Source organism: Gymnoscopelus braueri, assembly GCF_963280865.1.
Source record: "Gymnoscopelus braueri genome assembly, chromosome: 1".
Classification (NCBI taxonomy): domain Eukaryota; kingdom Metazoa; phylum Chordata; class Actinopteri; order Myctophiformes; family Myctophidae; genus Gymnoscopelus; species Gymnoscopelus braueri.
Genome location: NC_137603.1, coordinates 45,777,157 through 45,801,213, shown reverse-complemented (window position 1 = coordinate 45,801,213; position 24,057 = coordinate 45,777,157). Strand labels below are relative to the sequence as shown.

At 40.4% G+C, this 24,057-nt stretch overlaps 1 protein-coding gene across 1 annotated transcript in view; it reads left to right on the top strand.

Moving 5' to 3' along the window:
- The window catches only part of rps6ka2 (ribosomal protein S6 kinase, polypeptide 2), a gene marked incomplete at its 3' end in the record, with an annotated part of 82,616 nt that overhangs the window by 21,117 nt on the left and 37,442 nt on the right, over window positions 1-24,057 (top strand). Inside the window, exons 13-22 of the mRNA XM_080433371.1 lie at window positions 637-770; window positions 1,551-1,673; window positions 2,208-2,297; window positions 2,506-2,664; window positions 3,284-3,445; window positions 3,703-3,779; window positions 4,079-4,196; window positions 5,169-5,225; window positions 5,330-5,410; window positions 6,173-6,341. Coding sequence (XP_080289497.1) covers window positions 637-770; window positions 1,551-1,673; window positions 2,208-2,297; window positions 2,506-2,664; window positions 3,284-3,445; window positions 3,703-3,779; window positions 4,079-4,196; window positions 5,169-5,225; window positions 5,330-5,410; window positions 6,173-6,341 — 1,170 coding nt within the window. The remainder of the gene's footprint in view (window positions 1-636; window positions 771-1,550; window positions 1,674-2,207; window positions 2,298-2,505; window positions 2,665-3,283; window positions 3,446-3,702; window positions 3,780-4,078; window positions 4,197-5,168; window positions 5,226-5,329; window positions 5,411-6,172; window positions 6,342-24,057) is intronic.

Here is a 24,057-nt window from a genome sequence, read left to right as displayed (position 1 = left end):
GTCAGAGGGTCAGAGGGTGATGTTGACCCAGTGCTTTATGTTGATATGCACATAACTATTGCTTTAACTATGTATGTAATTCTTACAAGCATTATAGTTTATATATTGTAGGTGCTTGTGGCTTAATCACTTCAGTTTAGGGATTAACAGGGCAGGAGGGAACATTGTGGCAATTTTCAACAGATACAAATATGGCACCACTTATTTTTCTTAACAAGGTGGGCTACGTATCAAAGGAAAACACTTTGACAGACTTTAGCTTTTCAGCATCCAGGGAAGCTCTTGGTACTAGCAGCCTAGCTGCTGCAATTTGGATAAAAGCTATTGTCACCAAAAAGCTATTTGTAGGTTTTACACAGAGGTGTAGTCAATGTAAATGTTGTAAAGCAGCACATTTAGATTTCACAACCGTTTTAAGTGCACTAACCCATGGTACTTACATCTTATTTCAATCTTGACAAACTGACCTCAACTGACTACAGTATGTGCTAAATCATGCCACCACGTGCTCTCAGTCCATGCTACAGTCGAGAAATTGTGTTGTGCTATTTAGTCATGTATTTAGTTCAAGTTAATTTAATGAACTCGCATGGTATCGTTCCACCCACAGTGTAATGTGTGTATTTGTCTATTTAGATTCTCCAGGCCTTCCTCCCAGTGCCAACACCCACCAGTTGTTCAGAGGATTCAGCTTCGTAGCAACCAATCAAGAGCCCACTCCAGCAAGTTCACTAAGGCAGGAAGTGAACAACATCAGCCCCATGTCACAGGTGAATATGTTATTGGGAAGCTACAGTAAGAACCTACTAACTTATCTAATTTATTCATTAACTAACATTCACAGATGTATTTTTCTTTTACTAAACTGATTGATTGATTGATTGATTGATTGATTGATTGATTGATTGATTGATTGATTGGCCTTTCCAATAATTTGATTAATTAGTTACAGAGGAATCCGATCTTCGAGACTGACTAATTAACAAACCAATTGATCAATGAACTACATTAGACACATCTAATGTATTCTTAATTACCCTCTTATTTGAATAGACTCTCTTTCAGTAGTTTGCTCTCAACATGTATCTGTAACTGACAGTATTAAAAGCGGCACTGTAACCTTTTCTTAATTAATACATTTTTATTTTGTCCAATCTGTATGGTAGAGTATATTAATACAGTATAACTTATATACAATTTGGGGTGGTTGTATTTTGTCTCCCTGCTCTTCTATTGAGACATTGAGATCGTGTCAAAGGTCATGTCTCACCTACACACAGGATCTGACACGGATTTTGACCTGATGGTCAAGATTACATTTATCCCCTGAGCAAGCAGGAAGGCTGAATTAGCTCAATGGTAAAAATGTCAGCACTTGCGCAGGAAACCGGGTTCAAATCCGGGGTTGATGAGGAACGTTACATACATTTAAGTTAACAATACATTAGATACTATATTCTTAATATCCGCTTTGGGACAATAAAATATGATCTAATCTGATTGAATACCTCCCAATCTCTTAATCTCTCTCACTTACTTGTACACCCCAGAAATTCCATAATGATGTGCTGTTCAGTGATGTGTATGAGTTGAAGGAGGAGGTTGGACAGACAGCGATGTCAGTATGCAGGAGATGTTTGCACAGAGTTACTGCTGTGGAGTATTCTGTTAAGGTAAGGAATCCTGAAATCTAAACTGAAATATTTTCATTGATTCTTGAGAATATTGATGTAAATACAGGAAACACGTTGCTGAATGGAAAGTGCTGCATGGCAGCCTAAAGGAATAGTTCACCTGTATCCTGTATAAGTTCTCTCTCCTTGGAAAAAATGAATGTTATCCCAAAATGAAAAAAGATCACTTTCTATTCAAATTAACTTTTCCCCAACCTCAAAATACACATGACCATACATTGATGATCCTTCTTTCAAAAGCCTTCATGGAAAGTCATGTACTGGTGCTACTTTGTGACATACTGTGTAAACATGGTGAAGTTATGGCACCTTGTTCAAGTAAAAAAATGCCATGCCAGCACCCTGCATTACTGTACTCACCCACAATATTATTGTGGACATAAACGCTGAGTCACTCTTCCACTGTGGAAAGGGCTCGGAGGACTGAATAATGTAAAGCTAGCACAATGCATTCCCCATTTCCAAGTAGTATTATTTTGAATAAAGAAATGGTCTGTATTTCTTTACTTACAGATTATTGACAGATCAAAGAAAGATCCATCAGAAGAAATTGAGATCCTGTTGAGATATGGACAGCATCCAAATATTATTACTGTAAAGGATGTAAGTGTAATCATCATACACCACTCACAAAACATAATATAGAAGACATTTGAAAAATGAGTCCTCATGTCTGAAGGCAGTGATTAAACAGCTCTGATGCTTAATTTATAGTTTTATACTCCACCACACAATGGTCTTGAGTGCTGAAGATAGCTGATCAAGGTTGTTTGTGTGAATGTGTCCTGTGTGGGTTTCTGTGCAACTATAGGTGTTTGATGATGGCCAGTGTGTGCACTTGGTTCAGGACTTATTGAGAGGAGAGGAGCTGCTGGACAGAATCCTGACCACCACAACTTTTACTGAGAGGGACGCATCAGACATCTTCTGTACACTTTCCAAGACAGTAGAATACCTACACTCACAAGGGGTAAGATATACATGTATAGATAGATAGAAAGGTTTAGATAGAGAGAAAGAAGGAGAAGAAGAGAGAAAGAGACATACGCCTCAAGAGAATGCTGTGAGCTTGATCTGCTATTTTCATTGAATGTTTGTTTATCCCAAAAGAGGGATGCTAGGGTTGTTTATTAGTAGTTGTGTTTCTACCTTGTTTATTATTATTACCTTATATTACCTTGCTGGTAGTATACAATGTTAGCTTGCTACTAGTGTGCAGCAGTATCTACCACCTACCTACTGCACAGTGTTTACTTTGGTTTAGTAGTTGGTGGGAGTGCAGCAGGGATGACATTACTCATGCCATGCAGTTCCCACTACATATTTCTATAATTCATGTCATACTGTAGATTCTACTGTAGATTCTATGACATAAGAAGGAACCCATTGTGAACTCACTTCCGGGTATTAGGACTCCAAACTGTAGCACTCTATTGGATATACAGTAGCAAGAAGATCAGAAATCTAGAAAGCAATGCTTTTTGGATGCTAAATGGAGACAGAGGAAGAGAATTTTGTTTAAATAATCATACTACGGTGTACATTAAATGTGTGACAGCCTGTCTACTTGTGTGTACTTGTCTCTGTAGGTAGTGCATCGAGACCTGAAGCCCAGTAACATTCGCTATGCAGATGACACTGGACTTCCAGAATGCATTAGGATCTGTGATTTTGGTTTTGCTAAACAACTCAGAGCTGAGAGTGGATTACTGATGACGCCTTGCTACACAGCTACTTTCATAGCTCCTGAGGTATAATAATAATAATGATAATAATAATAAATGTATTGTTCTACAAAATGTTTATTAAACAACTTAACCCCAAAGGGAGAACACTTTGAACAATGAATATACAGTCATGTTCTCCACAAATACAAGCAAATGTTTGTATCGTGTGTGTGTGTGTGTGTGTGTGTGTGCGTGTGCGTGTGCGTGTGCGTGTGCGTGTGCGTGTGCGTGTGCGTGTGCGTGTGCGTGCGCGTGCGCGTGTGTGTGTGCGTGTGTTATAGGTAATGAAGAAACAGGGTTATGATGCAGCCTGTGACATCTGGAGCATGGGGATCCTGTTATACACCATGATAGCTGGGTAAGTATTAAAGTGCTGTGCTACGGCCAGAGTATCACTGCTCAGTTGCAACTAGGATGGATAATTGTTGTTCTGATTCCTGGTTTTAAAAAGGCATTACAGTAAGAGACAATAAGCATATTTCCACCTTTTAAATCAGACAATCCTTTTTATTTATCTGGATATTTGTTTTAATTTGCTTTCAAGTTTGTATTGTAAGCTTTCTGAAATACATTTCTCTGATATATTTCCTTAATGATTATAAAACAGCATAATATTGTGTCTGTCTCTTTCTCTCCATCTTGAATACGACTGGTCAGTTTCAGTCCATTTGCCAGCAGTCCTGAGGACACTCCAGAGGGGATTCTGGCTCAGATCGGCAGCGGGAAGGTCCTTATCGCTGGAGGGAACTGGGACCTGGTATCAGACACTGCTAAGGTTAGCTACTAATGTTTGTTGTCATTGATAGATGCTATTGTATCATACTGTAACTATAACATGGTATGGTGCCAGACGTTCCAAATGCTAAAAGAAACAGTTTTCTTTTGTTGTTAGATAAGTGGTTCTCAAAGTGATCATTTTAACCTCTTTATATGTTGGCTATTAAAAAATAGCAGATGTACAAGCTCACAGCGCAGTTCTTCGTGCTGCGCTGCGAGCTTTCACATCTGCTATTTTTGGGGGAAAAAAATTATTTAGATTTTTTTTAAACATACATTTTCTCTTCTGGGGGGTCCCTGGCACAAACTCTTTTCAGATGGGGATCCTCGGCCAAATGCATGTCAGTTTGGGGGTCCTTGGCATGAAAATGTTTGAGAACCACTGTGTAAGATAATGCTCCCTGTAATGTTACAAAATGTCCTTGATCTGAATAAACAAAATAGATCATCGCCCAGGCATTGGTCGTAGCCCTTGGTTGGATAACCTCAGGCAACTGTGGCAGCTATGTTTGACAGCGAGGTCATGCATGGTGACAGTTCACTGCACAGTGGCACGTTAGCTTGTGCTAATTGGTCAGCTACTGCCATTATCAGCCCTAGGGCTGCCCTAGCATGATATTATTTATCATTTTGGTCCTTTTATCACTCCACTCACCCAAGAGAAAAGAAAGACTGGGTATGGGATAAAGCATGAATTGTATAATGAATACACATTCTAACATACACAAATATAATAATAATAATAATAATAATAATAATAATAATAATAATAATAATAATAATAATAATAATAATAATAATAATAATAATGATAATAATAATAAATAGCACTTTTTACAACGGTTCTCTAAAATAAAAATAATCCATCATAATTACACATACATGTCTGCCCCTAGAATATTCATATAAAACAAATTCACAGAAACTGTGTGCGTGTGCGTGTGTGTGTGCGTGTATATCTGTGTAACAGGATATTGTGACCAAGATGCTACATGTGGATCCGCACCAGCGCTTGACTGCCCCACAGGTAAACTCACAATAAATTCATAGCTGAATACTTATTGTTTGTGGAACATGTTACACAATAGGACATTATTACCAAAGACTAAGCATCACCGTGATGCTCTCCAGGTTCTTCGTCACCCCTGGATCACACAGAGGGATCAGCTCTCTGACAGACCTCTCACAAGACATGACCCAGTGATAGTCAAGGTGATGGTGTGTGTTTCCGTTTTGTACTGCATGTGTACGACATTGTGTTTTGTGTTCACTTGTAAACTAGTAGTTGTGTTTCTGACTTGTTTATTGCATGTTACATTACATTATCTTGTTGTTGTTAACCTTTTTGTTACTAGTGTTACTACTTCTCTGCTCATTGTCTACCCTTACCTGTATTTACCTTTGTTTCATACTGTATGTACTGCGGTGGTTTATGATTGATTAAATATTTTATTAGCCAGAAATGTACACAAACAGCATGTGGTACAGTAAGACATTGAAGCTAAAAGGATAACACAAAAAAGTCCTGGGGACTTGTTTCCATTGTGGTCCTATGTATTCAATTCATCAACATAGCATAACAAATTAACACAATAATACATGTCATCAACAAATACAAACACTACACAAAGGAGAAATTACATTTACCTCCCATTCTGGTCTCCTGATAGATGTTTCTTCAGGCCAATTTAGAAAGAAACCAGTGTTTCACATCCTTTAATGGATGGTGTCAGGGCATTCCACATTTTGGTGGCAGAGTAGAATGAGAATGTTCCAATGTTTGTGCTAAATTTGCTGTAAATGCGCTTGGAAGCAGGTGGTCTAATAATACATTAGAACGCTACTTTAAGTTGCATCCGACCACCGACCTACAGCAGCGTTTAGTTTGGTTCATAGATGGTGGTAAATGTCTGATGGATAAACTGAGACGTTTACTGTATGTGAGACAATGTTGTTCTCCTTTCTGTCCACCAGGGAGCACTCTCTGCCACCTATTCTGCTCTGAAGCGCTGTCCTCCTACTCCAGTCCTGGAACCTGTCCTGTCCTCCAGCTTAGCTCAGCGACGAGAGATGAAGAAAGCGGCTGAAGCTATAGAAACAGAGCTTCCTCAACCACCTGAACTCAAGCCCAAAGAAATGAACTGTAATCCCAAATAATAACTATAATCCTCAATGAGGTCATTCATGGGATATATCAGTGGTTCTCAAACTTTGAAATTTCAAGGTCTCCCTGACAGTGTACAAAATGGAACCAAATGGACCCGTTATACTGTCAGAGTTACAGACTTGTAAGGGTCAATTTAGAAGCCCCTAAAGGAGCCCAGAGAGTCCCAGGAATCCACTTTGAGAGCCACTGGGATATATGTATGGATACATATTTTTTTTTGTTTTGTTTTTTTGTTACCGTATTTTGTTTAAGAAAATCCTCTCCTAGGATAGAATTGGAAGTAATTGCACCCCATGGCAATATACCAGCTTCAAAACACTTACTGTAACCATAGGCTACACCTAGAGTCACTACTTACTCTGTTCTGTAACCCAGACTAAATACAGACGCTTACTGTAATTAACTGATCTAGGCCTACTCTTGCTGTTAATCCTAATCATGACGGCGTAGGTAAATTGAAGAGTAGACTATAATATCCTTTCACAATAAACACTTAACCTCACTAACACGTACTGTACATACACAGTAAAATCCTTAGTGTTTATTAACTCTGAGCTTGTACAAATATGTGTACGCATACAAATGTATAAAAACAGACACTGAGGATTTTACTGTACCCTCCTCACTGTATACTTATCCTCACCTAGAATCAGACATAATTTGTTTCAGATTCTGGATGTTTGCTGGGGGCGGTTGTCATTTTTACCTCAGTTCTGGGAGACAGTCAGAGTGTCTACGTGTGTCAAATATGTGTTTTGGTCAGAAAAGAATCTCTGCACTAGTAAACAAGTTCTGCACTAGTAAATGTAGCCAGGCTTATTATAAGACCTGTCTAGTGTATAACTAGTCCTAATCTGTAGCTGCCAGTCACTCTGAACACTGACATTTTGCTACTGTTTGGTTAGTCATGTTGACATACACATGGATTAAAGTTCTCAGATGCCACAACTGATTTCAGTCAATTGGATTCCATTGAAGTCAGCATGTCTTCTATGAAAGCATGCCATGCACCGAAAATAGATCTACAAGCTTAAAACATGAGTTAGCTTGTAGAAACCCAGTCCACACATGGACAAAACTGTTTTTTCAGTCGAGATATTATTTTTGCTTTAATCCATGCATACAACCAAAGGTATAACCTAAGCACTTCTACTGGGACCTGATCTATGATGTGAAACATCTGGATCTTAGTTTGAATAAGTGGAATTTATTTTTGTGGATCAGCTGTGTCACAATGTTCTGTTGGAAGTGAGAAATACTGAATTACTCTGGACGCCGGGACAAGACATGCATCTTTGAAGCAATACGCCAATGAAGTACATAGTTTAGTATTTTCTTTTGTACATAGTTTAGTATTTTCTTTTGACACGTAATGTGTTAAAATAGGGATCAATGGTATCATTTACAGTTGGCAGTGACCACTCACTCGTGTTGTTGTCTTCTACCAGTAGAGTAATGCAGATTTAAATTTGTAAATTCTACTGTATATTTATTACTAATGTGCTTCCATCAGATCCATCTGATAAATTGAGTGTAGTTCCCTAATGATGCCGAATGTGTAAAGGCATTTATTTCGTATGCGTTAAAAGGATAATCTATGTTTGTTTGTTTCTTTCTTTCATGCAATATTGAAACGGTTGTTTGGCCAAAGAATATTGAATTTGAAAAATTCATCCACCGCTGGCACTGATGTGAAATGCAACTCCTGATTTAGAGTCAGGTTGTGTGTGAGTGTGTGTGTGTGGGTGATTGTGTGTGCTTGCCTGCATCAAACAGTCGCCCTAGGCGTTGGTTTGTTGGATTTGATTTGAGAGCTAAACACAACTGAGAGTCACTGTGTCAGAGAAATATATTTTGTTTACTGCGACTGGTTATATTGTATATATTGTGCTGTGCACACACACAAATAAGGGGTCAGATTGCACCGGTTAATTTTATTTCATCTTATGTTGTACATATTGTGTTGCACAGTGAGTATAGAACCAGGTAAAATCCTACATTTCCTGAAGTTCACCTAATCATCTGAACTAGGACTGTATGTACTGTATTTGTGTTGAGTTATTGAGACATTCCGTACACCCCTGTGTTGTGCTATAACCCAGTGGTTCTCAACCTTTTCAGGCCGCGACCCCCAAAAACAATCATATTTGAACTGGGGACCCCCAAAAATAATCATATTTGAACTGGAGACCCCCACCCTGATAAGCACTTGGAATTGTAGGAGTTGAGTAATTGTATTTAGTTTGACTTGAATCCACAGATTAATATTGTGAAAATAGCCGATCTACAAGCTGACAACGCCTCGCAATTGTTGCCTCTTTCTTATATTATTTGACAATTTGGCCAATGTTTGACCAGTTTTTATAGTATAGTTTGTTGATTACTTTTGATGCAGTAATGGTCATCTTTTAAGTATTAAAAATGTCTTAAAAGTCCTTAAGTTGACACTTAACTGTCATCTGGGGACTACCCCCCCCAATCATGTGGGGACCCCTGGGGGTCCCGACCCACAGGTTGAGAACCACTGCAACCATAAGTGAGAGGTAAATATGTACATAGTGTGTTCCTATTGTATTGTATTGTATTGTATTGTGTTGTGTGTGACCACCAGTGATTTTGTAAATACTGTGTATATCTGACCTATCATTGAATTGGTTGGCTTGAATGCCAATGTTTTACAAATAAATTAAGATAATCAAGGCAGTGGTGAACTTAGTGATTTTTATATTCAACATACTGTTGTTTGTGAGAGGGGAGCCCGCCTCAAAAACACCAAAAATTACTTTCATAGGGCCATGGACACCTCTTTCAAATTAGTTTATCCATGGCACACTAATGTGAAGAGAGTTTTGGTTAAATGATATTGTCTACATGTCATAATTGTACATAAGAAATACATTCATAATTGTGATATTGAAAAATATATTTTCATTGAATTGAATTATAGTTAAATTAAACTATTCCTCATTTGTCCGGGAGCTGGGAACCCCCTAGATAAGACCCCACTTTGAAGACCACTGCTGAAGGCTACATACTATAACATTCTAATTTATTATATCATACAACATCTTCCTGTGTAACTCATCCACTGACTCTCGAGATTAAACTAAACTGCAGATTAAAATATTTCATAGATTTCATAGATAGCTTCATAGACTTGTTTGACAGCACTGTCATCACTCATCAGTGCATGTTGGATGCATGTTAGTGTGAATTTTCCAAACCTCTATGCCGAAAATAGCCGATCTACAAGCTCACAAAGTGCGAGGCGTTGTGTGAGCTTGTAGATCAGCTATTTTTGGCTAAAGTCCTCAGAATATGCTAGGGTTCAAGAGGTTAATGGGGGAAAAAAGTATCATAACTAACAAAGATTTGGTGGCCCCCCAGTAACTCTAAGGACCCCTAGGGGTCCCGGACCTCTGTTGAAGACCCTTGCCCTACACACATTAAATGAATAATAAGTCTGTGAAACATGTGAATTGGACTTTTCTTTTGTACCAGACGCAAGTAAGCTCAAATGATAAATAGGTGAAGATAATTATTGCAAATTAGACTTATTGCAAAATGTAATAAGATTCTCAAATGGTGTAATACATATAAAAACTGTATACGGTATATATAAAAAAAAATCAGGTCTAATCTTCCTCTCCAGTAATTTGCATCAGCAGATACCAGTAACAACCACTAGATGGTAACCAATCACAGCCTGTGTGCTCTGTGTCCTTACTGTTGTCCCATAGAGTACATACATTTCCTTCAATTAAACACAGACAAAATGTAAGTAGGCCTAACAGTTTTTGGAGCAAAGTAAAAATGATTAAAAGTCAGTGCTCAGCTTCAATCACAAACCACAACCCAAGCCAGAAATCTTGGTGTAGTCGTGGAATCAGACTTGAATTTCAACAGCTGTATTATTAAGGTCAGCCTACTACCACCTTTATATCAAGGATTAAATTACTTACTGTACAATATGTCTCATCAGGATTAGGAAAAACATGTGAATGTATTTATCTTAGACTTGACTACTGTAACGGTGTCTTTACAGGCCTCCCTAAAACATCGATCAGACATCTGCAGTTGATTCAGAATGCTGCCTGCTGCTCAAGTCCTTACTAAGACCAAAAAAGTGGATCATATTACTCCAGTTCTCAGATCTTTACACTGGCACCCTGTCTGTCAAATAATTACATGCTACATGATGAACCCTCGATATTTCTCAGGGTGTCTGGGACAGGTCTGTTTCTAAACCTAGAGTCAAAACAAAAGGTCGAAACGCAGCAGCGCACAAAAGCTGAATACCTTCAGTCACCTTCACTGTACCGTTTTATAATGTGTTTCTTTTTCTTATTTTTTATGTCTAACACACATGATACTGGCGCTGTGGTGGTTTTGAGAAAAAGCTAGACAACATAGCCAACAGGAACCCTATCTTCCCTGTGGGATGAACATTCAGTGTTAGTTTTGAATGCTAGACATTTACTTAGATGTAATTATGTTGATTTATAGGCCAATACTGTAACCAGTACAATACAATAGAGTGTTACACGTATATATACACTGTATAAATAAATAAATATATATATATATATATATATATATATATATATATATATATATATATATATATATATATATATATATATATATATGGTATAGAAGTATGCAAGTTGTCCGTTATCCGTTATCTGTAAATATATACACACTGTATAAATATATATATACACTGTATAAATATATATATATATATATATATATATATATATATATATATATATATATATGGTATAGAAGTATGCAAGTTGTCCGTTATCTGTTGCCCTACCTATGTTAAATGTAAAGTATTTTGAATTGCCTTGTTGTTGAAATGTGCTATATACGGAAACTTGCATTGCCTTGCCTCCATTCTCTCCTATAACATGCCCCTTGAAGCCATAATACAAAATATAATAAAAATATATACAGTATATATAAAAAAGACGTTATTATAATTTACAGACATCACCAGACTATCGCTCTGTTCCATAAAAGCTTTTAGCTGGCGTGTCAGGTGGGTGTGGTGGACTCATCAGCTCTGACACTTATGTGCAATAGTGCTCAGTGCAACAGAGATTATGGGATATGAGTAGATACAAATGACATGGCCCCCTACTAGGATGATTACAGAGGAATGACAAGAGAAGACCAAACAACAGATAGAGGACGGAGACGGCAACAGGAGGGAAGGTATGAGGGGCAAGAGAAAAGAAAGGCAAAAAAGAGCACTACGAAATCATAACCCCCCACAACAATTAAGCCAAATTTGTATTCATCTGTACGGCCATGTCACTCGCCAAAAAGAACAGATTTTCAATGAAAGGATAGCCTGCTGCAACCCTCCTGATTTCGTGTATAAAGGGGCGGGTGTAAAGAGCCGGCGAGAAACTGCGGCTGATCCCATTGGTTCACCGATCTGTCCGTCAACCCCCGCCCCGTTAACACAACATTACGAGCGACGCCCACTGCACTCTGGTTGGTTGGGAAGTGAAACACTTCCTCATACCCAGTACGGGCTATCGTTGGGCCAGGCTTTTATTTTTTAGCAAAACTAAGCAATAAAAGCCTGGAGATCGAGGCTAATGAAAGGATGACCCGGTCGTAAGATTAAATATGAATCAAGCTTCAGTGGTGTATACGAGTAGCATTATTTCTCATAATAATAATAATAATAATATTAAAGCTTTATTTATATAGCACCTTTCGAAACAAAGTTACAAAGTGTTTCACAGAGAAAAACACACCATACAACAGATATAGAGCAAAAAAACAGAACATATAAAAAAAAAAAAAAAAAAGCAGCAGCAGTGCAGGACACAATAGGTTAAAACATTTGGGGAATGAAAGCAGCTTTATAAAAGTGAGTTTTCAGGAGGGATTTGAACCGGGGCACAGACTCTGCGAGCCTGATCTCCAGAGGGAGGGCATTCAAGAGAGTCGGAGCTCTGAAAGCAAAGGCCCAATCACCTTTAGTTTTCTTCTGGGAAGGTGGGATTTCTAGGGGAGCTTTGTCTGATCCATTATTTGACATTTGCTTAAAAACAAACAATGATTTTGCTGGATGATTATCAATATTTACAGGAATGAGTCTAGGGGATACAGTATTTATATATTGCTTGGAATGCTATGTGTACTGACAAAAGCCAATGGACAGCAGAGTCCTCTAGTGGTCAAACAGTGCTCTAGTCTACATCACCTCACAGGACTTTTTTTAGTTTTTTATAAATGGGAAGGACAGGAAATTCCAGTGAATTTCATGTTCAGAATGTGATGCTGTCTCCTATCATTGTGTTTACAAAAAAAAACGAAATTAACACACACACACACACACACACACACACACACACACACACACACACACACACACACACACACACACACACACACACAGAGCCATCTGGGAGAAATGCGGGGCCCTGTGCCAAGTCGCATCCGAAACCGCGATTTTGGGCGGATATTTCCGAGTTTTTGGTGGTTATTTGCGGTTATTTCTTTTTATAACTCTTAATAAATGTGATTCTGTTCGTTTTTTTGCGGGGCTCCCCCAAGCGCGGGGCCCTGTGCGGCCGCACAGTTCGCACACCCCTTCCTGCGGCCCTGCACACACACACACACACACACACACACACACACACACACACACACACACACACACACACGTGTATATTAATATACTTGTGAAGCCATCCACATTTTAGGGTACAATTTAATTATTTTCCCGCCATTTTTAACCCTAACCTGAGCCTGCGTTATAGTTTACAGGCTCAAAACATGTCTGCTGCTACGTGTTGTGAGCTTGTAGATCTGCTATTATTGGTGCACAACACTGGCAACTAAGTACAAAAGGCATAACTCTCACCCTAACCTCTAATGCCATGCCTAAAGACCCTTTAACCATAAAAACAACCATTTTATCTTGTGAGGATCAGGAAAATTGTCCTCTATTTCTCAAATTCTACTACACTTGTGGGGACATTTGGCACACACACACACACACACACACACACACACACACACACACACACACACACACACACACACACACACACACACACACACACACACACACACGCACACACGCACACACACACACACACACACACACACACACACACACACACACACAAGCTAGTGCAGACCCATGTCGATCTCTGTTCCTCGTGTGTTCTGCACTCCACTTCCTTCACAGAACAGTCTAGGAAAAAAGTCTAGAGACAGACACATTCTGACAGAAATGAGGATGCCACCACCTATGGCACTTGGTGCGCGCACACACACACACACACACACACACACACACACACACACACACACACACACACACACACACACACACACACACACACACACACACACACACACACACACACACACACACACACACACACACAGTATATGTCCACGCACACACACAGCCCATGGCACTATGGCCAGACCTGCCACATGGACACTCACCGCATCAGACGGACAAATCTCCAACAGACGGCCCCTGACAGAAAGATTAGCAGTGTGACAGGAGAAGTGTGCATGCAGCCACTGGCCATAGGATGGATGGAAGGATGGATGGATGGATGGAGGACTTCTAACTATCTGGACTCTTCTCTCTAGGGTTGCCAACTACCTGAAATTCCAATTCCGTCCCTTATTTCCAAGAAAAATAAGGGACGCTCAGAAAAAGATCAAATCTCACTGTATACTGTATACGTACAGTTTGTGTACATGTATATTTCATATTAACCACTTGAACCCCAACATGCATATTCTGTAAAAATAGCAGATGTACAAGCTCACAATGCATTGCAACACTTGTAGATCGGCTAGTTTTGGCAAAGAGATTTGGTATAGACAGAAAAAGTATATATTTCATCCCTAGTATATACCGTATGTAGGGCACCTCAGCAGTGCCCTGGAGATGAACTGGCACTTCTCCAAATACCAGTCCACACTCCAGGCTGGACATGAACCAGGCAGCCACCCTACAGTTCCCAAGCCAAGCCCCTACTGACTGAGCTACTGCGTCCCTGTCTACACTGTGAGAGTTAAATGAACAGTTTTATTGTGTACACTACAGGCTACAAATGTACAGGTTAACCACATGAACAAAATCCCATCATAATAGCATGAACTTTCAGTGAAAATAGGTGAACATTCTGCGAAAATAGGGGGACCAAGCATAGACCCCTAGGGGAATATATATATACCTGTATAAGTCTAAGTTTATAGGGTCTAACCACATGAACTCATCCTTATTTTGGGATGAACATACGGTATAAATAGCCAATTTAGAAGCTCACAACACATCGCATAAGTATATATAGTTTAAGTGGTTACGGGTATCTCAGCTTCTTTTGACTCATCTACTCTGGTGGAGCCTTAGTCCAGCCTTAGTCCATACACATTCTACACACACATACTGTACACAAGAACAAAAAGTTAAACGTGCCCATACCTACCCATGTTGCCTTCACGTTTTCATGGAATTTGCTTGCTTTTCTCTTTACCTTAACTGAGGTCCATGTCGTACAGATTACAATCATCTTTAAAAGCCATTTATGAATAAAGGTAATGTAGTAATACTTTGGGCCGCTATGCGGCCCTCACACCTACAGTATACATTGCACCGCCGATCCAACCGATATGCCCATATATAGAGATCTCTGTATCTGTCAGTCCTTTCTCCCTTTTATGCCCATATATGGAAATCCTTGATGTCATCAGTATATGCCCATATATGGGCATGCCCAATTTGTGCCCATATAGCTGACTGATTATTTTGCACCTGATGCCATGACAACACATTGAGGTTAGACAACACACTCCATATTTGGGCGTAGCTGCATTGGGAACTCCTTATATGGCTGGGTCATGGTGACATGATGTGACAACGTGGTCCGCCGCCCCACCGGCCGGTCCTCCCTTACATCAATTTTAACATAGGATATAATGGAATACAATATAGGGTTGTTGTTGTTGTTGTTGTTGTTTTTTTGGGCGGGGCGTGTATGTGTATGTGGTGTGTGCATATGCACACATACAGTACTGTACACCAGTATGAGTTACAGTCTGATTTGTTGTTTTGGATAAACAGAGGTATTAGGTAGAGGTATTTCCTTGATATGGCAAAAGGAATATCATCTAAATACCTCTTCTGTCTCCGTCGTCGTTAAATGATAAAGTCCAACTGGCATTGTTGGACCTTAAAATATATCTTAAGGAAGTTTGTTTGGGTACACCGGTAAGCTAAGAGCGTAGGTACTGTTAAACTCTATTTGACATATTTCAACCGCTTGTATTTTGCAAATTGATACATTGATATAAATACAATATAATCATGTCAATAATAATACAGCATAATCATGTAATCTATACACAAACACACTCACGTCAAAAGTGCCAGTCGAGGATGAGCGACACGCTCCGCAAAGTCAATTAATCTTTTCTCTGGTCCCCCCTCTCCCCCCTCCCTCCTTAACCCATTCAGACCGGGAAAGAGTGTCATTTTTAGATTTCTTTGGCTATTCGAAAATATTAGATATACAAGCTCATAGCGTGCAAATCTTTGAATATATATATATTTTTACAGCGAACATTTGTAACTCAAATCTTTGCTTCTGGGGGATTCTACAAAAAAATAATTAAATGTATGTTGCTGTATATCAGTGGTGCTCAAACCTTTTCATGTCAAGGACCCCCAAAATTACATGTATCTATCTGGTCACGGACCCCGATCTGAAAATATTTTGTTCCAGGGACCCCCAGAAGCAAAGATTTGAGTAAAAAAAAATATATATATATTCAAAGATTTGCACACATTTTCACGATTTTTCAAAAATAGCAGATCTACAGTACAAGCTAATTTCCACGCTATGAGCTTGTAGATCTGCTATTTTTGAATAGCCCAAAGAAATCTTGAAATGACACAGATGCGTTCCCGGTCTTAATGGGTTAAAAGCTTCATTTACCTCCTATGGAGAGCGGATAGCAACACCATTAGTGTGACGATGGCACGACGTGAAAGAGGAAAGGCAGAATCTCACAGTCGGGTGAGCTGAAACAGTGTAGGCCCTAAGCCCCCGTGTCGCCCACAAAAGTGCACGGAGGAGAGAAAAGGCGAGAGCATCTTCCGCATGGGTGAGCTCAATTAGGCTGTGTCGTGATTATCAAAGGTAGCGTTCGTTGAAACAACTTTTAAGGCGGAAGTGTGCCTGAAATACTATAGGTGTGTGACGGGGAGAGAGAGAGAGAGGGGGGGGGGGTGGAGGGGGAGACCTGAGAATTGATCTGATAGCAGACACATGGCAGAGGGTCTGTGCTACAACACAAATGTTAGACAGTAGTTGAGTGATTGGCCAGATTGCAACAAAAAAAACCTCTTATTTTCCTATCAAACTGAATGCGTGTGTGTGTGCGTGTGTGTGTGTGTGTGTGTGTGTGTGTGTGTGTGTGTGTGTGTGTGTGTGTGTGTGTGTGTGTGTGTGTGTGTGTGTGTGTGTGTGTGTGTGTGTGAAATGCCAGTGAGCATATAGGCTTTGCTTCACTGAGCTCGGCTGGCTACTGGAACACAATTGGGGGTCTTCTCTGTGTGAAAGGGGTCAACACACACACACACACACACACACACACACACACACACACACACACACACACACACACACACACACACACACACACACACACACACACACACACACACACACACACACACACACACACACACACACACACACACACACACACACACACACACACACAGATGACACACACACATGAACATACGCACATACACGAATAAGGAAGTTCGGTAGAACACCCAGACTTCAATAATAAAGAGCCATGCAAATGAATCCCTTTTTCCCCCATGCTGAGTCTATTAATGTTTGACCAAAAATAAGCTACATCCGTCAGCATCAGTGTACAGTCACTGGGGAATTTGATCAAACTCATTGGTAAAATGTATTCTTTTTCATTATTGAGGCCAGTTTTGTATCCATCCACTTGGTTTTGAAATCATTTATTGGGAATAATCCCTTGAGATGACTCATCTAGTTTTCAAGGGGGTCCACAGATTACAAAATACAAAATTCATACATTTAGATAAAATAAATCACATGCATTGTTGTAGGCCCATGCGGTGACGTGCATGTGCCTGTCCTAGGGGCAGGGGACCTTCAATCGGTGGTCTTGCTGGTGGAGCAAGGTCTTGTTGTGTTATAGGAGGCAGAGCCTTGACAGTCTTATCCATTAAGACAGGGAACGCATCTGTGTCACTTTAAGATTTCTTTGGCTATTCAAAAATACCAGATCTACAAGCTCATAGCGCGGCACCGAGTATATATATATTTTTTTTTAAGCGAACATTTTTTCTGAGCTTTTTAACTCACAAAAACAATATTTGCTTCTGGGGGTCCTTGGAACAAAATATTTTGAGATGGGGGTCCGCGGCAAACTGTTTTCTAAAGCTTTTTTCTAAAATCCTAACAGCATGTTGCTATATCAGTGGTGCTCCAACTTTTCCATGTCAAGGACCACCCAAAGAAAATGTATTTGGCCGCGGACCCCCATCTGAAAATATTTAGTTCAAAGGACCCTCAGAAGCAAATATCCGAGTTAAAAATGTTTGCTTTAAAAAATATATATATAGTAAAAGATTTGCACAAATTGTCAAGAACTTTCAAAAATAGCAGATCTACAAGCTCGTAGATCTTGTAGATCTGCTATTTTTGAATCGCCAAATAAATCTTAAAATGACACAGATGCGTTCCTGGTTTTAATGGGTTAACCGGGGCTGAAGGGGTGAGGAGGAGGGCTAACTACAGGCAGGAGGCCCACTCTCCATCATCTTCATTTACAAGGAGCTTCAGAGGAGCCCTCCAGTCTCTTGTGTCACATCACTGACAGATATGAGCCAATAAAAAAGCTAGTAAAAAAAAGCATACTGGGCCCTGACGGCTGGCGTAGAGGTCCGGGCACCTAGGCTGCTAATGCTGCTAATAAAATCCCGTACCCAACCTTTGCTGCGTGTCACTCCCCATCTCTCTGTCCCCATTTTCTGTCAGTCTACTGTATTCTATCAAATAAAGGCAGAAAAAGCAAAAAAATATATATATCTTTAAAAAAATAAAGCAAAGAAAATCATACTACATGTTCCATTGCATGCTGCCTTCAAGGGAAGACTTAGCCATATAGGCTGACCTCCACTAATCATGAAACTAATTAGGAGGAGTTCTGCTTTACTTCACCGGACTTGTTATTTTTTCATTGATGTGAATGTATCTCTAATCTCTATAGCTCCTGCGATAGCAATAAAGAAAGAAAACTGGACCGCAAGGGTGCATTTTGACGTTAACGTTAAATTCATACACACTGTACATAGATTTTACAGTGCCCTTAGGAGCACTTCTCTTTTACTTCACCCGAAGACTTGTTATTCATTTATTTGTGCGGATCCATGTATCTCAATAGCAACTGCCTGGCAGCAGTGGCAGTGAGTGTGTGTTTGCCCGTGCATGTGTCTGCATGTATGTGTGTACTACAGTAGTATGTAAACACATGTTTCGTCCCAGTTAACCAGGTCCCAGTTGGACTATACATATTTGGCACTGCTCCACTGATGCTGGTGCGTATGGGTTTTGTTGCAGCATATATATATATCCAGGCATATGTGTGTGTGCAGCAGCCGGGGGGATAGCATGCTGTTGCCGCTGACACTGGCCCTGCCTTCCTGGTATGGCCGTTTCTGCACCAGTAGAGCTGGCACGGCCTCTGCCCAGCCGAGTCACAGCGTGCCAGCTGGGCACTACCAGGAGAGCCCCAGCAGAGAGAGGACTCAGGTCAGCCATGACAGACTGACAAAGATAGAGGTGCCGAGAGAGAGGGAGCGAACGGGTCGGGCTGGGTTAGAGAGGGTTAGACAGAGAGAAAAGTTATGAGGAGGACAACAAGTGTAGAAATTATATATATGTATGTGTATATCTGTATGTATGTACTGTATCTCTCTCTCTCTCTCTCTCTCTCTCTCTCTCTCTCTCTCTCTCTCTCTCTCTCTATGTACAGTATATAGTATATATACACTGTATATACACCAGGCCCTCTGCATTGTGTTGTCGACACAATACCCTGGGTACCAACGGGCAAACTGTTAATGCGGTGGGGCAAAAAATGCTGAACATAATATGTTCTGGATCAGTTGTGATAGAATGATAACATTCCCAAAAAAAAAGTCAGTTGAACTGCTTGTACCACGATAGTGGTCACAGCCAGTTAATGAAGTAAAAAGGAATGAGAAATGTAATGATTTACTGTATCCTGCAGTCGGCACTGACAGGCAAAATAGTACATACGAATATCAAATACATTATTTCTGCTGACAGTTAATTAATGTCCACATTTCTGTATGTACAGTATACTCTATACTGAATTATAGAATTTTAGAAACATTATTTCAAATAATCTGATCTAATAAGCTTGTCAAGTAAGTAAAATGAAAATTCAAAATTACTTAAATTATTTTTAAAAGATAGCAAAATAGCAGATCTACAATGCAACACGAAGAGACACATTGTGAGCTTGTAGATCACTGTTTTTGAAATGTTTGAAAATTCGTGAAAGTATGAAATAGGGCTTGGTAATTCTAAAAGGATAGCTTTTAAATTTGCTAAGAGTTCTACTTAATTCACAACAGTATACAAAATTTTGATTGCTTTAGATGCATTCTAAAAGCTATCCTCTAGTGAAGTGGTGGCTGGTCATTTATGTTGAATCAACTCTCTGCAAGCAAGCACAAGCTCAGAGGACGATGACATCATGGTACAGTCACACTACGTTCTGAAGTTTAATTAAGCACATACAGAGAATATATACAGTACATTTGCAGTGGTGGCCAGAAATTATGAGTCATCATGACTGATGGCACTAAGCTAAACAAGGTTAATGAGGATGTGATACAAAACATGATGTTCTAATAAGCAAATGAGCTATACATCAACAGTAACATTCTGATTGTTTGGGCCTGCAGTATCGGCTTCAGATCTACGTGCTTATGCAGCACAAAAGTGATTATGTACAGTTATAAGATGCTGTACATAATCAAGATACTGCGGTGTGTGTCAAGAATGCAATATTACAATGCACGCACGTGCGCACAAGACGCACGCATGCACGCACGTGCGCACAAGACGCACGCACGCACACACACAGCAGGAGCACTACAGTGTCAGCCATAGTGTAGATTCACTTGAGCATTGATCACTCTTGACAAAGTGTTAAACTTTGAACTGACATCATTAGTAACATCATATGAGTGTGTGTGTGTGTGTGTGTGTGTGTGTGTGTGTGTGTGTGTGTGTGTGTGTGTGTGTGTGTGTGTGTGTGTGTGTGTGTGTGTGTGTGTGTGTGTGTGTGTGTGTGTGTGTGTGTGTGTGTGTGTGTGTGTGTGTGTGTGTGTGTGTGTGTGTGTGTGTGTGTGAATGCTATACTTGCATAACAGACGACTGACAATGACATGTTCCAAAGTGATAACTGGAATGGGAGGGAACAACAGTGATATTTATCTTAACAAGATTTATAAAATTATTATCCACACAACCAAAAATAAGTATGATATACTGTACAAACTACTTTGGATAACATTGGTCATCATTATTCTCATTTACTACATTATTCTTACACAAAAAAAGGGATATTCAGAAAAGGAGCACAATAGAAACATTTTGTAAAGGTAAATGATTGTAAAAGTTTGAATGTTACTTCATTGTCCTTTTAGAATTTTTTGAATTTAGAATTAGCATCAAAGTCATTAAGCAAAATTATAAGTCCCCAATAAACTTACATTGTCAAAGGTGACCCACAACCATGGGGTTTTAGTGGAAGATGATAAAAAGACCGGTCGACTTCAAATGTGGCATGCGTATAGCCGAGGACCCGGGGGAGTGAAAGTCGGTCAGATCGGCGATTGTCCAAAAGAATATAGACTGTAGATAAAACCACAAATCCTGATATATGGAATATACTGATGTCCTCAACATGAAGTTATAGTTCTGACATCAAAGACTCCTCCAGTCAAAGATAGGCTACATAAATCTCCATATATGGGCATAAAAGGGACACATACAGACAGGCGGGTACAACGGGTATTGCATAACCGGGTGGGTCATGCATTCCCAACTTGCCAAGTAGGCACCGGTCTAGTACTGTATAAAGACACAATATCAAAGCGTTAACAACAGAGTAACATAATAGTAGACAAGCGAAAAGTGACGGAGAGAAATTCTGAATGGAACTCAGTTTGAGTTTGAGTTTCAGAAAGTTTCTTCCAGCACTATTTGCAGGTATAAAAGTACATCTAATGGCAAGAACATACAGTAGATAAAACTACTGCTGGTTTAATTTAACAGCTGGTGCCCCCCCCCCTTCTAGCTAAAGGCCTGAGTGTGCTGGCCTTGACACCAGGGGGCCGCAGGGCTGTCCCCTCACTGAAGGAGTCATTATACCAGTAGAGTCACAGGCCCTGAGTACCCTCACCGCGTTTCTCCTGCTATGCCTGCCCTCTTGCCCTGCTAGATCGCTTCTGCCCCCTCCCCCCCCCTCCTTCTGGAACACCCCTTACCCATTCCCTCTTTCTCTCCCTCCCCTATATCTCCATGGGCCCTGGGTCTCTCTGGCTGAGGCAGACTGGCACAGCTGTGCCAGGAGCTGTGCTGTCACAGGCGGTTAGGGTGACAGCCACTCACACTTCATAATGTCCCTCTCACAGGTCAGCGAGCGACAAGCTGGGTCGCCTCGCTCCAGCGGTCCACCCCCAGGGGAAGCAGAGTACCCCCCCCCCCCCTCCACACACACACACACACACACACACACATGCCTCACCTCTCCATCAACAGACCCCCTCCGCCCCCATCCTTCTATTACCCCCACTGCCCTCCCCCACCCCCACCCCCCCCCCTCCACACCCCCATCCCATAACCCACAAAAAAACGCAGAGAGACAGGAGGGGCAGGTGGAGGGAAGAGGTGTTCTATTGTACGTAATGAGGCTGGAACACATAGGGCTGCAAACTATCTCACTGCACCAGAGACCACAGCAGGGTTTAGGCTGAAAGGTGGGCACACATCACACATTTTTATGTCTAACACACACGATATTGGCACATGTGGTTTGGGGGTCAGTTTGAGTATATAGCTAGACAGTCATGGTGCCACATACTGTATAACCCTAACGTCTCTGATGCAAACATCCTGCAAAGACAGCTGATCTACAAGCTCACACTGCGTAGCGATACATTGTGTGAGCTTACAGATCGTCATTTTTTGCCGAAGAGATTTGGTGTAAAAAAAAAAAAAAGGAGCAGACAAGTATAGAGGCCTTGGGGAATCCGGTCAACTAAGTGGTTTGAAGACACTAGACTCTAGTGTCTAGAGTGTCACAGGGTCGTAGAAAGGTTTAGAATGAGCTGATATTCACGTGATACACAGTCAAAATCATGTGGGTCCATTTTTACACTCTCAGATTTAAATTGACACTGTGTACCAAGCCGATGAGCTGGGTACATGCAGGGAATTTAGAAATTGTTATTCTACGGGGGCGCCCGCTAACCTAGCAGTCCAGCCGCATACCACATATAGGCTCTAATGCAGTGTGTCGCAGGTTTGAATCCTGTTCCCGACGACCTTTGCTGCGTGTCCCTCCCTGTATCTCTCTCCCTGTTTTCCTGTCATTCTCTACGATACAATCAATAAAGGCATAAAACCCAAAAATATATATATTTTTAAAAACAACGGTTCACAACCTTTTTTTGTATCAGGGCCCACTAGAAAATCTCGAAAAAGCGTCATCAGATGGGTGGACCACGTGCATTTTCAGAGCATTTTTATCAATCAATCGGTGGTGTTCCGGCTTGGATCAATGGAACTAAAGTAGTATTAAGTTATGGAAGAAATAGCATGACTTTTTTTATATCACATTATCAATCAAGTCCATATTCATAATGTCTTATGATGAGAGGATGAGCTGGAATGTCCTGTCAACATCCTCCATGGAGATGGCTGCTGTGTAAGTGGTAATGGACATAAGATATCACCATACTGTATGTTATGAATTTAACTGTCATTAATGTGCATTAGCTCAGCTCCCAACCTCATTATGAAGTCTAATCTGATACCAATTCCAGGCATTTGGAACAACATCAACCTACACCGAATGCCCCTAATTGGTTGGCTGTTTGGGAGATGTCTACAGGAATATGTCAGTTTAAATAAGTGATAGGCCTGTTAAAAAACAATCTTGGTGATCCAATGCTAGCTTCACCAAATACATTACTTATCATGAAAAATAAGAAGGCAGGTTTAAAATATAAATACAAAAACTATTTACAGTAAGTACTGCAGTTTGCATAAAAAATATTTTCTTGTGTTTACGCACTGACAAAGCACAAGTTAAGCGTGTGAATTTGGGGCCAAATAGGCTAATTGGATGCAATGCCTGCGAATGGCTTCAGCTGCGAGAGTGAGATGCCTCGCTCGCACCTAATTTCCGTTATTTGAATGGTCACACCCTGAACGCGGCTAATTCACTGAAGGTGCCCACACACCCACTGAACAATGTGTAGCAATTAATTTCGCTCTCTCTCTCTCACATCTGGCGCTTCGGTGTGACCCTGCCTCGG